Here is a 16,863-nt window from a genome sequence, read left to right as displayed (position 1 = left end):
TCCCGCTGAGAATGCCAAGAAGTTCCTGGCAGACCTCAGCAGTTTGCCAAATGAAAGTATCAGAAGTGTTGCTTGCTGCTGGTTTTCCCCTCTCAAGTTTTCTTTTTTTAAAAAAAAAAAAAAAAAAAAAACAACCACAGAGGTTACCCTTTTCAAATGGCGTGTACTCCACTGCGTACGTCCCATCAGCATTGTCTTGGATCTGACAGTCTGTGGGGGAGCCGGATGGGCTTGTGATCTGTGTCCTGATGTGGTCACCACCAGCTTTCGTTAGAGGTCGGGCATCCACAGTGAACTCCGTTGTAGCTTCTCGGAAGACATCTGCAGGATAATGTTTTGAAGAGTCATTTCAAGAAGCACACACATTTCAGACAACAGAACATTTTATGAACCAGCAAGATAAACAACACTTGGGAACATAATGAAACATCCCCTTCAAGGGTCGCCATGGGAACATGCAAAGCTGTTACAACTTGCATTGCTCAGAATTCTCGGTGCCGGGTGAAGGATCTTAAGTCCTACGAACTCTGATAACAGGAACAATAAAGGTTGCTCTTACCTTTCCCTTCCACTCCTGGCCCAAACACTTTAACTCTGCTTGTGTCCACAGCTGGCTCCACTTTCACCCGGGCAGGGAATTTAGGCACTTGCTCTCCTCCATATTTCATCTTGATTGTGTACATGCCAGCTGAGAGCGGCACATATGTCACAACATAGGTCCCATCCTTGTTATCATCAATCTGGATCTCAGCTTTGGAACCAGTATCCGACACTATGTCCACCCGCAGGTTACCAGGACCCGCTTCTGTACAGTCAACATTCAGGAGCCCTGCCTCACCTACTTTGCCACGTTCAAGACCTGGACCTGTGGCGATGACTTTAGAGACATCAAATGGCATTTCTATGTCTGCTTTGAATGGTGAACCAGGAATGTGAACCTCTTCAAAGAGGATGTTTACAAAGTACTCTCCAGGCTTGGTAGGCAGATAGGAGACAGAGCAGGTTCCATCACCATTGTCTGAGCATTCAATCTTAGCTTCACATGGGCCTTCCACCGTCAAACCCAAACCTCCAGTTCCTGCCCCTTTGGTATCTATCGTAAATTGAGCTGGTTTTCCAACGAGGCCTCCTCGAAGACCTGGCCCGTGAGCTTTTACCTAGGAGAGAATACGCAGCTCAGATACTAATTTTTTCATACTGCTGTACCACAGATGACCTTAGACAGACTAGCTAATACGTAACACTTGACTAATAAGCTCTTAAAAATACATATAAAGCAAAGCTTCCTTTGCCACTCCTCCCAATACGTAAAGCTGGTATCTCTTTCCTCCAAAGAAGTTTCTAGGCATTCAGTATTCATTAAGTTTCTATATTCATACCCTTGCCACAGCTGTTTTTATGTGTCACTGAATGAAAGGAGTAGGCATGCTGAATAATGGATAGCTGTACGGAATTACTCTTGAAATTTGTTTCTCTGCAAAGAAGCATCTCAATTAATACATTTGACATGTATTATGTTGGTCATGAAACCAACTTCTATTAAGTTAGAACACATGCATGTGCCACACTGTGCAAAATGCCTGCAGTATTAGTTCAAAGTTATTCCAAGTATTCCAATTCTTAACAATTGACTTCCATGAGTCATGGAGTCTACAAATTAAACTGAAATGAAACAAGCTCTGAGAAAGGATGTTCCAGGGTCTAGTTTGGCCAAATAAGTTGGGCATCCTGCGACAGCACAATTCACTTTTCAGTTACTAGCTGTTGTTACAGCCATTACCATTTACTTACCTTGGAGGGATCAGGAGGCAGAGTGGCCTCCACAGTATAGGGGCTGCCTGGGATTGGATTGCCATCGTAGCTCACATCCACCACGTACAATCCTTCCTCTCTTGGGATGTATTTTGCTGTACTGCACTCCTTACCCAAAACTGGCTCCACCAGGCATGGTACAGCTTTCCTCATAGGACTGGAAATATTAACATCCAGTTTACCTTGTCCACCAGCTCCTCTGGTGTCAATTACAAATTCTTGATCCTTCCCTACTTCCACTCCTTAAAAAGACAAAAAAATCTATATTACTACATGAAGTATCAAGTGGTTGACAACACTCCAAGAAATCTCTTATGCAATATTAGCAAGGGAGCAACCTCTGCCAGAGCCCTACTCAGTCTACATCCTTCCACATGAGAAAGAAAAAAAAAAAATAACAAAATGCCTTGGTTAATCAGAAGCTACAAAGCTACAGTGCTAAACAAGGCTATAAGGCATGGCCAGACAGTAAAAGAGAGGCTCCTCCAAGGAACACAACATTTTACAGCCCTTGTTCTGCTTTCAGAAAATGAGACTCTATGAATGAAATTCCACACTTAAGATGTTACATCTCTTTGAACAGTGATCTAGCTCCAGAGAAACCAAATTATATCAGCAAGCTGCTGGTCTGGTGAGGAGTCCAGCCTCATTCACCACCACGGACTACACCCAACACTAACCTCGCCCACACTGTACACGCAGCTGGTTTTTCCCCTTAATACAAGTCAAACAAAATGCATTTTGCCCCCATATGTTTCAGTGGAACACGTCAGCTGACATAGTGAACAAGAAAACACTTCAGAAGCAGGCCATGGGGCTCCCAAGCCCATGTTTTACTTACTGTTTTCAAGTCCATTAACTTTAACTTTGCTCAAGTCTAACGGAGCAGCAACTCCCACAGTGAAAGGGCTTTTAGGGATAGGATCTCCACCGTACGTTACCAGAACCTTCACTGGTCCCTAGTGGAGAATTGATGAGTTAGCTTAGTGTCTCACTTCACACAGATGCACTAATACATAACCATTTCATCACCTAATTCATTTCGGCTGGGTGCTGCAGACAGGTATCCTGCCCCTCTGCACCACAGCCACACCACAGCCCAGCCTGTGCTGAAGCTGCTTTATTACGGCATTTCAAATACCAGGGCTTTAAGCTGTACAAGTCAGAAAGATTAATGCTTTTGTGTATTTTGGCTGAAATACTGCACAGCTATGGCAATTTTCAGCCCAAGATGTGTGTTCCTTTTATTCTCTTCTACCACAGTCCATATTTTAGCTATACTCACTGTTTGCTTACTTTTCATTCTTGGCCAGTTCAGCTCCCAAGTGAAATAATCATGGATGTTTCACACAAGCTTGTGAATAGCTTCCATGATTATTCTTAGCTGTTTTTGGAAAACACACACAAGAGTAGCTGTAGCAACATCACACGTGAGAGAGATAAGCCTGAGCAAACGCCATTAAACCAAGGTTCCTTCACTGCTGACTTAACTACCTAGCCAGTCCTCCAACCACTCCGTAGAGTCCAGAGTCTCATCGACCCGCTCTTAGATAAGTTCCTGCTGACAAACCCTAGGAAGGCAGGGTTCAGGACTGATCTACGTATTTGCAGCCTGGAGGGAAAGCAAGGCTACTATTTACCACGCAGCTTAATTTCACTTTTTACTAACCACTGTTCTCCTGCCACCACTACCTGTGAGCATCTCCTGTAGCGCCACAGCTCCTCTGTGACCCAAGGTGCTCCCTCAGATGCAAGGTTCCAGCACGCACACACAGCCACATACTTGCACTCCAAAGCCAGGGAACTTGTTCTGACTCACTGTACAAACACTACCAGCTGAGATGCCCCTTATAGCACTGTAGAGCTATCCCTACAGCATCCGAATGCCACAGTCCAGCAGTCAAAACTCTATTCTTATAAACACGAAAGGCAGACAGGTCTGCCCATGGCTTAGTGAAATTCAATCTCATTCACTGCTGAAACTCTCTCTCCCGAAGAGGTAATGAGCCAGAGGGTTTCTAAATCTGGCCAGGGGTGCAGTAATCCCGAGCACAACCCCTGCAGAGGATACCTGGCTGTGGTACGTGCCGTCTCACCTTTGCTTTTTGCATGAAGCATTTACTGCTCTTACACAGCCACAGAGTTGCTGCCTTCTGCACACCAACCCTGACTGAAAAAGCAAAAGCCTCTCCAAATAGACACACCAACCACATCCTCAGACCATGCAACTGCTTTATCCAAAAACAAATGCTAGCTCTGTGGTGTGTCCAAGAATGCTAATCCAGCACTATCAGACAAACAGTGCTGCAGACTTCTGTATCAGTTCATTTTTACACAGCTACATTCAAGGAAGTCAGTGCGGTTGACCAAGTAGCTCACTTGTTTGCTCAGCAGAGTACAGATATCAAAACACTTTCATCTCACCACTACAGTGCCTAAGTCTTTAAAAATACACAAGAATTGAGCATAGCATAAGGAAAACTATTTCTAGTTATTAGCAGCTTCCACTTTAATGGTGTTGCTAGGAAGTATCTGTCTGAACCAAAACAAGTTCAACTAAAGTTTTTTCAATTCACGGGCAAACCTCAAGTACAGGCAAAATACTCTGGCCTGTTTAATCTGCAGCCGAACTTCCCTGCCCAATTCCTTCACTCCTTTGTTTGGAAGTCACTCAAACACTGTACTTTTTTTTTTTTTTTAACCACACTCCAGTTTGCAGTTGAGCAGCAGCGGGCTGACAGCCACACCCCACAGCCCCAGCAAAGCAAGGAGTGGCAGCCCAGGCTGGCCATGCAGCAGCTGGCCTCAATTCAGATCCCAGAATGGGTTGCCACCTTCCCCTTTTAACTGATAAGGCAGCAAAAAAGATACCACCTTTGTGCAATGGCAATATGAGCCACGTGCTGCTACTTCAATACCTCACTTGGTCCCAGAAAAGAAAACAGCGACAAGCCACCAATAACTAAACTAGAAATCCGTGCCACTGCTTTCTAATCCCCACTGTCCTGCAGGCTTTGTGTTAGGGGAACAGGACACCAGGTTTTAACTAGAAGTTGCCTTGTGCACAGCATCAGGTCACAGTGCTACAGCAACATGAGCCGCTCCCCTCTGTACTCCTACCAGAGTGCCCAGACCTACCTGCTGTATTGGAGTGTACCGAACAGTGTGGGAATAGTCGTAGTTGTCAATGATGTCCACATCTGCCACCACCTCTCCTGACACAGGGCTGCTGAACTGCACATCCAGGGGCGCCTTTCCAGCTCCCTTAGTGAACACAGTGAAGTGGGTTGGCTTGCCATTTTCCACACCTGAAGAAAAACATTAATTTTAATTTATGCAGAGTTCACACACAGAAACTCTTCCCAAGAAGCATTCAGTACCTATAAATCCCACTCAAGCAAAAATCCAAGAGAACAGAGTCCTTTCCAGTTGCCTGCCACCCCTACCAGCTGCAGCCAGCACCACTGCTGAACCCCAGCAGTGCCCAGTCATGCAGAGGGTGCCCCACAGCATTGGCTGACAACACCTCCACCTCAGTCTCACCTGTTTTGCTCAGCCCAGGTCCTTCAGCTTTCACTTTACTGGCATCGTGAGAGGGGTCCACTTTAACTCTGAAAGGACTGGCAGGAATTTCCTGCAACAGAAATACAGCTCTAAATAAAACCAGGTCATTTCTCATTACTCAAACTAGACAGATAAAATTGAAGCAGAAGCATCTTAAAACAGTTAGCTCTAGCAGCACCTCACTTAAATGCTCCACCTTACTGGTGGCAGCACTCAAAGTCTAGGCCAAAGTTAACAGCTGGACTGCTTGCATGGGCTTTTCCCAATTTTTCTTTAACAACATGCCCATTCCTTGGATAGTAATTTAAGTTTTCTACCATTTAGAAAATAGCATTGCCTTGCCTCTAGAGCCAGTAGGTAAGCTAGCACTGATACCACACTGATTATGCCAGCCAAATGCATCACATGGCTTGAATTTTATAGTCAATGTTTGTCTTATTTGTGTACATTCAAGTACTAGAGAAGAGTTTTAAAAACAGCAACTAGACAAGGTGCATATGAGCTGGAGTGAAAGGAGTCACCTGTACACTGCCACACTCAACCATTAAGCGGCAGGTGGTGTGTGTGGGGGAACAGATAAATAGACTCTGAAAATATCAGCCAGTAAAATGAAGATTACATACCTCTCCTGCAAAAAGCACTTTAATAGTGTAGCGTCCGGCAGCAGGTGGTGCATACTTCACTGTGAACGTATCATTAGCATTGTGGATAATGTCAAAATCTATGTCTTCCTCTTCATCACTGACAACACGAGCATCACACTTAATTCCAACACTGACATCACCTAGGAAAAGCCAATGGAAGTTTCACTGGATGGTACAGACACTGCTAGCCAAATAGCCAGCACATTCCTACTAATTGATAAAATTGATCATATCACAACTCATTTTCACACTCTGCTACCCAAAGTTTTTAATTAAAGAAACAAAAAACACAGCATAAAAAAACCCAGAACATAAAACCCAACCAGGCACAACCTGCAGGGTACCACAGCAATAATCCAATCTGCCTTTACCTTCTCCAGCATCTGTGCAGTCAACAGTGAAGTGAGTTGGCTCACTCGCTTTCAGGCCAGTTCTCTCCACTCCAGGCCCAAACACTTTCACTTTCTGAGGATGGCTCCCCTGACCTATCAGGACCTGAATGGATTCACAAGTGTCAGAATTACACTCCCGACTCACACTCAAGATCACAGTCAAACTGAAGAATTGCTTGGGCAGAGGCTACATGAAAATAGCACCAAGTTAAGAACAAACTGCTCTGATTCTCCCAGGCTGCAGCTGGACTGATACAAGATATTCAGCATGTGAGACTGTAAAGTCAGAAAGCTCTTTTCAACAGGAAACATGCCCATAAAAGACAGCAGAAGGGCACACCGCTTTCAAGCTCCCAGAAAGGTTTTACCACTAGTAACAACAAGCAGTTGTTACAATAATGTTCTACTTACCCTAAACGGACTATTGGGCACGTTGGCTCCTCCCCAGACAATAGAAATAGTATGTTTGATTGGTTTAACTGGCACATAGGAACAGGCAAACACGCCATCAGGCTTGCTCTTCATCTGGATATCAATAGGGTTTCCTTCTCCATCCTAAAGAGTGGTCAGTACAAGCAGCAGTGAGCCCAAGTGGCAGAGAGTACAAGCAGAAGGTTCAGGTACCTTACAAATATTTGTATAATTTGAACATCCCAAGAGACTGCTCCAAAATCTTGTTCTTTCCTCAGAAGTACAGCTCAGAAACATTGATGGAACATGCAGATTGCACTCCTGTAAGCCTTTCTCATCTAAACTGCTAATTTCTCACACCATCTCACAACACATTTTAACAAGTTCACCTGAGATTTACAAGCCAAATATACTTCAGGTCCTTTTGAATGACATCTTGAGAAAATTACAGCCTGCCTTTCTGAGGAGGCTCCAAGTGCGGAAGTAAAGCCACACACTTCAGACTCAAGGGGAGAAGCCACCCTGTCTCAAGTTAGATTTGCTGTCTGACTACATTGTATGGATCAAAGCACAGAGCTGCAACAGAATTGCAAATGTTCAGAATTAAGCAGTGTGTAATCCAGCAGAAATACTCAGGGCATTTTTCTCAATGACATTAAAGCCCTTTTGCTGGAGTTGCCCTTGGCTTTTTACCTGTGCATATATCTTCAGAGGTGCTTTCCCAGCATCCTTGGTTTCAACTGTGAACTCAGCAAGATTGTTCACTATGCAGCCACTTCTCTCCAAGCCTGGACCGTAAGCCCTCACCTGAAACAAAACCAGGAGTCTTAGCTTGCAACTCAGGAAGAGGTAAAACAAAGTGATTTATTTCCACAAATCTCCTCTTCCTACAGAACTTAAAAAGCATGGCATACAAGTAGAGACTAGTGTGAAAGCAGAGAATTTTGACTACTTCAGCAAGTTTGCATTACATTAAATCGAAACCACAGCAGCGTTATTAGAAAAAGCTGAGTAATATCTGGCTGGAGCATACAAACACAGAGCTTTAAATAGAGGCAGCTTAAGAGTCAAGCATGTTATGTTTAGAAGCACCTCTGTATGAGTTCTACCAAACCACATTATGCCCAGTGAGCAGTTTGCACCACCTTATCCGGGTTGAAGTCTCCTGACGCCGGTCGGATGAAGGCCATGTAGGGGCTGTCCTTTATATCTTCATCATCACACATGATGTGCACAGCGTATTCACCTGGCTCTTTGGGCCAATACTTCACATCGCATGAGCCATCGTTCTTGTCATCACACTCTATTTTAGCCTGAGAAGGACCCTCTATTGCAAAGCCTGAAAAAGAAACACTTACTTACCAATTGTGCTACAGCTGAGATGGCTGCTAATCTAACACTATTCCCTCAAACTGCTTTTTTTAAGCCATATCCATAACCGATGTTTGTTATCTCTCTTCTTCAGCACCATGTGCAATAATCTATCACTTCCTTCTATATCTCATCCCACAAAACCACATCCCACAAAACCACAGTCTCCATCCCATGCTGTGACAGCTATTGTTTCTCAGGAGTTTATTACCAGCACTGCAATATCTAAGTATTTCAGGCAAGCTAAGTAAAGGAACATACCAAGAGAACCAACTTCTGTGCCAATGGACTCAACCACGAAGTCAGCCGACTTGCCCACAATCCCTTCATGCAGTCCTGGCCCCCAGGCTCGTACTTTCTGAGGGCCTGCTTCATGACCTATGTGAACTTCAAAGGGGCTACAAGAGAAAGAAGCACAATTAGAAACATACAGCTTACACGCTTTTCTCCCCAGGCATTTTAATGAGGCTTTACACTGGACTTCCCAAATTAACAGATGCTATCTTGTGGTGGCATAGCGCCCAGCAGTCCCTCTAGCAAAGAGGTCATCTAACCTATCACATACTTACGCTTTGCACAACAGATCCTAAGTGTCAAATATTTGGTTTGCTCTGCTTGCTGTAGTCCCTGACAATAAAACAACAGATCTCTTCAAAAACTCAGAGCCAAGTCCAAGCTGTGTGAGCTACCAAAGTTTATCATTTTTTTTGTACTCATTATTTTGGGTTTAGTAAGACTAATGCAAATCAATCTCCCAAGCTTTCCCAAAGCCTCTGCAGCCCTAAAACATGCTGTTAGATAAAAAGCCAGCCAGCCACACAAACCCCCAAAGGACACAAAAAGCTCAAACAAAACTACTCCTCACTCACCTTTTTGGGATGTTGTGTCCACCCCACGTAATCGTCACAATGTATTTCCCTGGGGTAGCTGGATAATATTCAAACGCATATACACCATCCATAAAGCCTTTCTGTTTCACAAGCTCCTCCAAGCCCTCTGTTGAAAGATCAATTCAGCATTAAACTTAACAGCTTCCATCCTGCCATCAATTACTCAGGCACGTTCATGTTTTCTAGTATTTATTTTAGCTTGGAAGAAAAAATCTTCCAACAGAAAGGAAAAAAAAAAAAGGTCAGGTTATAAGGGAAGTTAGTTCTAGTTGCCCTCTAGGACAAAGACAGCAAACACTTCCAGAAGAAATACAGCAGAAAGTATTTTAAGTTACCAGACTTAATAGGTTCCCTTGTGTTTTATTTTCTTAGTCTGCAGTATGATGCATGTCATATGTTAAAACAAAAAAGCTTAACATTTGTCAGACTTTGCAACCACAAGTATGCAGGGAATGCCTACTTTTCATTTTCTTCAAGATGAAGAATCTAGGCAGAAAAGCCTAATACACTAAAATTTACATCCCTACGTCTGCTGCTTTCTCCCCCCGTAACCGCATTAAAGCCACACAGTCAGAACGCTGTGTGTGTGGAGGAGGTGAAGGCAATACAATGCACCTTTTAATACAGACCCAGCCTGGGGGGAGGTGAGTGCCTCAGAGCACAACACAAACAAAGCCAGTTCCTGAGACTTGGCGCAGGGCATGGAGAGCAGAGCACAGCCACCACGGCTGGGCAGCCCCAAACCCATGGCCAGCATGCCCACTGTCCTGCTGTGCCACACTTGTGGGGTCGTGGCAGAGTGAGGGACCAGGGACTAGATCCTGGCAGAAGGGTCTCTCCTGCCTCAACACTCTCCTCTTCTGCTCGTGAGCTGAGCATTCAGTGCATCCAGGATGCTGCATTTTGAGAGCAGGATTTCCACCTTGCCAGAGTCACTTAAGTGTGATTTGCTTCCAGAGATCAAAGGTGCCATGCTAACCCAAAAAGCCAAGACAAACAGTAGTGCAGATTTTCTCAGCTACACTACGGTGATACAAATCCCACCAGTTCCAGCGGGCTACCACCTCTTCACTACTCTTCCTTCTCACAACTCCTCCTTTGTCCCCTTCTCCAAAACACAGAGCACAGACTCATCCCAACACACGTACTTGGTCCTTTAATAGTCACCCCAAGGTCTCCGCTGCCTGCTGCTCTCGTATCAACCTTGAAGTCGGCTGTTTCTCTGATGCGGACGCCTTTGGGCTGCAGGCCTCTACCGGTGGCACGACAAGCATTCGGATTGCAGGCTGCAAGGGAATTTCAGACATCAATGCAGTCTTTGATTCTCAAAACACATGCAGCCTAGCCAGCTTGGAACAGCCTTTAGTTAAATGTTGACTCAGGGCAACCACAGCTGAGCTTTCAGCACAAGTCTTAATGTTATAGTAGGAAGGAAAGCAGATGTGGAGTCTGCCTAGCCATTGTCCATGTCCTGCTGCTTTTGGACTGCAGCCTTCAGTACAGCCAGGCAACACTGAACCCCTACAAGAGCCACTGTTCAAAAGTAAAGCAAACTCTGAAGCCATGTTGCTTTCCAACTCGATGCCAATTTTCAGATCAAAGCTTTTACTTGGCTATCAAACCCAGATATCTGCTGTACTAGGCATAATCTCCTTGATGTTCTTCAGGTTTAGAGGCATGCTACAGCACTGGTGAAGCTATCCTTTGTAGATAAGCCCTAGTGAACGATATTATTGTGCTGTTCTTTCAGAAGCGTGACTGGAATAGCAGCTATTACCAGAGCAAAGTTCTGCATGTGCTTCTTTAAGACATGTCACTTCATCCCCCTGTGTGTCACAGTTCACACCTACAGCAGCAGAGCCATAAAGTCCTCCACTGATGGAAGCAGCTATAGGTAGGGGCAGAAGGTTACACATGGCTGAGCTTAAGCTTATGCTTGACACCTTTTACTCAAGTGCTTCTCCAGGCCTGCTGAGTTGCTACATAAACAAGCTAATGTGCACTTATGAACAATTCTTGTTACACGCTCCCAGTTATCAGGTGGTCTTCAATTCCAGAGACCTAAAGGGTTTGAAAAGACTCAGAAATCACAGCTTCCCAGTAGTTTAATCCCAACATGCACTTCCCCCCGTGCTTACAGCAAGAACACAAGTCTGCCAAGCTGCTCATTAGGTTTTTATGTGTTTCAAGAGCTTACAACCCTTTTGCAGCCACATCACTACACATCCTATGCTGGACAGTACAAGCAAACATTGCATGCCATCTGCTAACTCTGAGAACTCGGTGGGAGCATACATGAGCAAGTCTACCTTGGAGTGAGAAAGGCTCCCAGAGCCCTTACACAATTAAGCCAGGCAGTCTGTGGTTAAGCAAGTTTCACTGACTGGGTGACACAGTGTTTCAGTTTGCTTGCAACTTTCTTCCCCATCCCCAACAAAAACCCTCTTGGCTGGGGCAAGCTGCAGGCTAGAAGCTTACAAACAGCAAACATGACAGAGCATCCTGCACACCTCTTACCAACTATGAAGCCATTAGCAGTGAAGTCCAAAATTCCACAAATGGAGGGTAGCTCAGGAGAGATGAGCAGAGATCTAAAAGCATAGGAGCACGTAAGGATGGAACAGAAAGCAAGTTAAGTGTCAGTTCAGGAGGAAAACAGTAAATATAGTCATTTGAGGAGCAAAGGTGGAAAATAGCAAGACATTGCACAGCTGCATAAAACACTCAAAAAAAAATAAATATATATATATATCAGGGTCAGCTAAATGTTCAAAGGTCTAGGCAGAAAGGAAACTCTTGCACCAAAAGCCACATGTTTTGTCCAGGTGAACACTCAGTGAACCAGGTCTAAAGTGTTGAAAGATAAAGAAAATGCCCAAGTCAAGATTCAAGCAAATTCTGTGATCCCAAGGTGAAAAGTGACCATCTCTTTAGGCACATTTTGAAAAAGCATACCCTCTCCAATGAGAACATTGCAAGGAGTTTTGGGAATTGCCTCCCCCGCAAAAGTCACTTTGACAACGTGAGGACCAGCTTGGACAGGTTTGTAGACACAACGATAGACTTGGTTGCCTTTGTCTTCTACTGCAACTTCAGCAAGGCATCTTCCCTGAGGATCCTCCACTTCCACGATCACGTCACCCACACCAGCACCTGCAAAGGAAACCAGCTGTGCTGAGCTTGACCTTCCCCACAGCTTCATATTGTGTTCAGGAAAAGAGCCAGCACTGGGCTCAGCCAACTGTGCTCCACTGTTATCCCCTGTACAGTGTAAATGTTCAGCCTCTGCTGACAGCAACTGGAGGCTGAAGTAAGGTGGGGACAAGGCAGCATGATGGCACTCCATGAAGCCATCAAACCGACAGGGCTCTGCCAGCCCCTGCATAAGGCTTCATAACTACATTCCATCAGTGGATATACATACAATCTGGTTATCTCACTGCTAAAGCCAATCACAGACTAGCCCACAACTTTCCCAGTTAATTCAATTCTCTCATGTTTTGCAGCAGTTTAGATTAAGATATTGGACAGCACATATCCCCTGGTCTGAACAAGGATTCCTTCTCTGCTGGAGTATATGTATTCACTTTTGCTTGGACACCTGCTCCTTACTGGTTTTTATTTAATTCATTACACAATGAAAACAGTTTTTCAGACACTTTCAGAGGCCCGATGTGCCCGTACATGATTCAGACCGCACCCTCACCAATTAGAGACTGAATATAGCACTTCCCCTCATCATAATCACATTTAATTTTACTTCTAAGCACCCTTGGGTAGAATGCAATTTAAGATATGATACTCAGCATATTTCAGTGTTTCAGTACTTCACGTAGCTGCCCCAAGTAGTTTCGCATTGTTCTAAATGAATTAGCATTTGCAACATCTTATTGACTCACTCCTCTAGGCTACAGCATTGCCCTAACAGCAGGCAACAAGCAACATGATGGAGATGTTCTAATGAAGATAGTAACCCACTATAATTAGGAGAGAGTTTCAACCAGTTTGTCAGTGAAACATCAATGTAGCACCGGATCAGATTCTCTCTGCAATGCTAAATACAGAACACATTAAGCTTTTACAGTCAATTTACAGTTCATCATTCAGAGGTAGGTACTTCATTTCCCTATTTAAAAGTAGTAGTGGGAAGAAACCACCCAAGAATTTGCCTGCTGCCATGTGGCAAGCTCATGACAAATTTCAGGGTAACGTTTCACATCTTCCCACCCCAACTTAGCTCAGCATGCCAAAAGCTTCACATACAGCTGAAGCCTCCAGAGTAGCCTATTATTTCACTTCTGAACTCCATGAGTTGAAAATCCTCGTTCCTCCAAAACTCAGGTTCTCCTTACATCTGAGAAAGCTGCAGGATTTCAGCATTCATTCATTCTGCTTACCTGCTGTGTAGAGATCAAAGTAGGTAGGCTTGTTGGCAATGTTTCCTGTTGCCTCCAGTCCTGGACCCTTCGCTGTTACTTTGCTTGCATCTCCCTGGGCTTTGTCAACGTTCACTTCAAAAGGACTCTTTGAGATGTGTTGTCCAGCAAATAGGACTGAAACCTAGGGACAGACAGCATCAGCTCCATATTCAACAGGGCAAAGCTTGGCTCAGCTGCCCCGAGGCCAAAGGTCTGAATATCTCAGAGGCAAGAGAGACCACACAGCAGACAACCTAGAGAGCTGTACGTATCTTTTCAGGCTGGCTGTATGGACCAGCTGCTCATGCAAGTGCTAAGCAATGGCATCACCCACCAAAAACCTGCTTCTGCAGACCCCTGGGGACAGAGCTGGGTGGAGACCCTTCCCTGCAAAAGCCCTACAGCAGACAGCATGATCAGCAAAACAACTGGTTACTCTCCTCCACACCTCAGTGACAACCCACAAAACTGGTTTCATGAGCTGCAAGAAGTGGCTCCAGGTGAGAGAAAAGCCAGCTGTGGTACTGCCTACAAGCCCCCCACCTCACTGAACACCCACACACTTTCTCCCTACACATGCACACCCTTTCCCTTGAGAGGGGAATAGCTCAGAGAGAAATAAGGCTACATCAGATTGCTAATCCTTCAAGATGCCCAAAGGCTATTACCACCAGTAGTAAACATGCAGTTCCCATGGGCTCACATTAACAATCAGCTGAATAGCTCATTTAGCAAGAGAATTCTGGTTATTTGACACACAACCTACCTTGTGAGGTCCAGTAACCTTTGGCATGTACTGAACTGAATAGGTCTTGTTTTTGTCACTGGATGGCATTATTTTCGCCTAGGAAAGAAAACACAGCTGTCTTTGAGCTGTGCCTATGCACAACAGCCTAAGACTTTCCTGTTTTGCATTTAATACTCTGAACAGTCAGCAGCATCAGTGTCATGTTTCTATGGGAGCAGGTATACTTGCTAGATCCTCAATAAATACCAGAAAATTATTTGTCTTCAGATGAGAAGCAAGCTATCTTTTCCCCTGCCCTCTCTTTGCTGTTAATTGCTCTACTAAGGCAGGCCAAAACTGAGGAGACATTAAGTCCAATGTACAGCTGTATTTCTCTGGAATGTCGTAATATGATCAAGTGGAGTACTTGGATGAGAAATTTCTATAAACATTAAAACCAGTATTTTAACTCAAAATGATTCATGGCTTCTAAATAGCTGCTTTAGCCATTCTTGCAGAATGAGTAAGGGCAGATAGTGATTTAGTACTGTGCGTTATCTAAACGCCCATCAGAATGTATTTGGCCAGTCAAGCTAAAGCACTACAACTACTGGACATTAGACTTGTGTTGCTTAGTTGCAGACAGCAAAAAAAAAATTTCAGGCTCATCTAGTAAGGCAATTGTGAGGAAAAGCTTGAAGTTTGCATTTCTGATAGACTGTATTTTGTAACTTTTCTAGATTACTTATCTCGTGGAAGACAACAGTTACTACAAAATCACCGGTGTTTTGACTAGCTTTATGTTTTCCCCACAAAATTTTTAACATACATACCTCTTCCCTGTTTCCTTCTGGATCCTCTACAAAGACCATCAGGTCTCCCTGCCCAGCACTGATGGTGTCTACCGTGAAGATGGCAGGCTGCTTCACCATGTTCCCATGAGGTTCAATTCCTGCAAGGTAGATGAAGAGCAGCATGTTAGCTGCTACAACACCCAAGAGACAGCTTGGAGACTACCCACAAGCTGCTCAGATTCACCATTCTTCGAAAGCTGCTCAAACAATTTTGCCAGTGAAGTCTATAGAAATGGCATGCAGAAACCTTTTCACACCATTAAAATCCTGCAATTCAGCACCACTTCCATCTAACTTAATCAGTTTCTTTATTTCTTAGCACAAGGCCTGCTAGAGCATGCATTTACCAGCAGGATTTCATCATATCTCTGCACTTAGCCCCAGGTTGTTACACCTGTCATGGTACTGTCAGACTGGGTGGGAAGAACTTCCCAAAGTTGCTGGTTCCAGACTAGCCCGAACATATATACCTTCCTTCCCAGAGTATTACTCGTCAGCTTATTCATAAAACCGTGGGCACTCCAGAGTACAATTAGTGGAAAGTGCACTGTCTGATAGATTATAAAGGAAGTGGTTGTGAACAACAGAATTCCTGAGCTTGTTTATCTTCAGAAAACAATAACTTGAGAGCAATGCAAGGAAGATTATGTTTTCACTAGGAAATCTGAGCATTCTGATAAGGTGTTAACAATTGACATATTCATTCTTTCAAACTAACCCTTAGATTATCATCTAGTTTAAACAGCTATAAATTCACTGTGCGTATCTTCAGTTCATTGTACGGGCATTAGGACTTGGTATTTGAGTATCCCTCCTACTGCAGGCACAAAGACAAGGACAGCTTATCCCCAGAAGATGGTTTCAAACGCGATGGCATTAATCATAGCACTTTCTTAGCCTACATTTAATCTAAATTTCACCCTCTTCTCAGAGATCTGCTTTGGCTGGTTAAATGAGAACTCATCATGCATCACTGACAATCTCACAACACCTCTGCAGGTTCACTTCACGTTATGCTTACAGATGTTATGCTTTCCTGCTCCAGAAGGAAATTAGCAGTATCCAGGGTGCTTCACCTAAGATTCACTTTGAAAGGTTATGAATAACTTACTGCAGTACTTGAAGAAATATAATAAAAAAAAAAAATTAAGACTGATCAACTTCACACTTGATGATTACCTTATTCTGGAAGCATGAAGAACTGTTACCTATATGCCCCAAAGACGCTGCCCAGTTTGACAGCAATCTCTTGCTGCTGGATTCACCTTCCAGTCCTGAAGTGCATCAGCAGTCAGAACTGTCATTTATACTTAGTGACTCAATTTTGGCATTTAAGAGGGAAAATATTCATCTTTCAATAGCTGCTCATTCACTGTAATTTCCATTACAATGGCTACAGAGCTCTTGGGCACTGAAGTAGACTTTGAAAGAGTGTGAACGTGACTGGAGCCAGACCTGGCAGACTGATGCAGGTTGATCAGTCATTCACAGTCTGACAAATGTCTCCATGCACTGCAGTTTGCAGAGGAAGTCACCAACAAAGAACATAAACCCCCAAGAAAGGAAAATCACTTCTGACTACACTAATCACTCATCAGTGCTCAGACAGTATCCATGTCCATTCAACTACCTACGTTTCCAGTTCAAAAAACCACCAAGAAAAAAAAACAAAACTAAGGAAAGTCTTTTTTCTTTCCATTACATTCTTCTACACCCAATTCTGAAATCCACTAATGCTAAGAATCTTGATGGACCAGCAACAGGCTGGAACAATACAGAA

General features: G+C 44.0%; 1 protein-coding gene across 7 annotated transcripts in view; it reads right to left on the bottom strand.

The window, feature by feature from the left end:
- FLNB (filamin B) overlaps positions 1-16,863 on the bottom strand; it is a 78,501-nt gene that overhangs the window by 24,321 nt on the left and 37,317 nt on the right. For all 7 annotated transcript variants that reach the window (XM_085235885.1, XM_085235884.1, XM_085235879.1 and 4 more), the window contains 18 exons: positions 15,063-15,181; positions 14,269-14,346; positions 13,482-13,644; positions 12,040-12,237; positions 10,233-10,370; positions 9,064-9,190; positions 8,456-8,592; positions 7,969-8,162; positions 7,517-7,630; positions 6,824-6,967; positions 6,392-6,515; positions 6,000-6,160; positions 5,356-5,446; positions 4,951-5,120; positions 2,654-2,771; positions 1,792-2,054; positions 560-1,157; positions 148-321 (listed from right to left, as the gene is read on the bottom strand). In XM_085235885.1, coding sequence (XP_085092011.1) covers positions 148-321; positions 560-1,157; positions 1,792-2,054; positions 2,654-2,771; positions 4,951-5,120; positions 5,356-5,446; positions 6,000-6,160; positions 6,392-6,515; positions 6,824-6,967; positions 7,517-7,630; positions 7,969-8,162; positions 8,456-8,592; positions 9,064-9,190; positions 10,233-10,370; positions 12,040-12,237; positions 13,482-13,644; positions 14,269-14,346; positions 15,063-15,181 — 3,111 coding nt within the window. The remainder of the gene's footprint in view (positions 1-147; positions 322-559; positions 1,158-1,791; positions 2,055-2,653; positions 2,772-4,950; positions 5,121-5,355; positions 5,447-5,999; positions 6,161-6,391; positions 6,516-6,823; positions 6,968-7,516; positions 7,631-7,968; positions 8,163-8,455; positions 8,593-9,063; positions 9,191-10,232; positions 10,371-12,039; positions 12,238-13,481; positions 13,645-14,268; positions 14,347-15,062; positions 15,182-16,863) is intronic.

The sequence above is a fragment of the Meleagris gallopavo genome, chromosome 14 (assembly GCF_905368555.1).
Source record: "Meleagris gallopavo chromosome 14, MGAL_WU_HG_1.1, whole genome shotgun sequence".
Taxonomy (NCBI): domain Eukaryota; kingdom Metazoa; phylum Chordata; class Aves; order Galliformes; family Phasianidae; genus Meleagris; species Meleagris gallopavo.
Note: the sequence above shows the minus strand (reverse complement) of the source record. Positions and strands in the feature narration are given on the sequence as shown.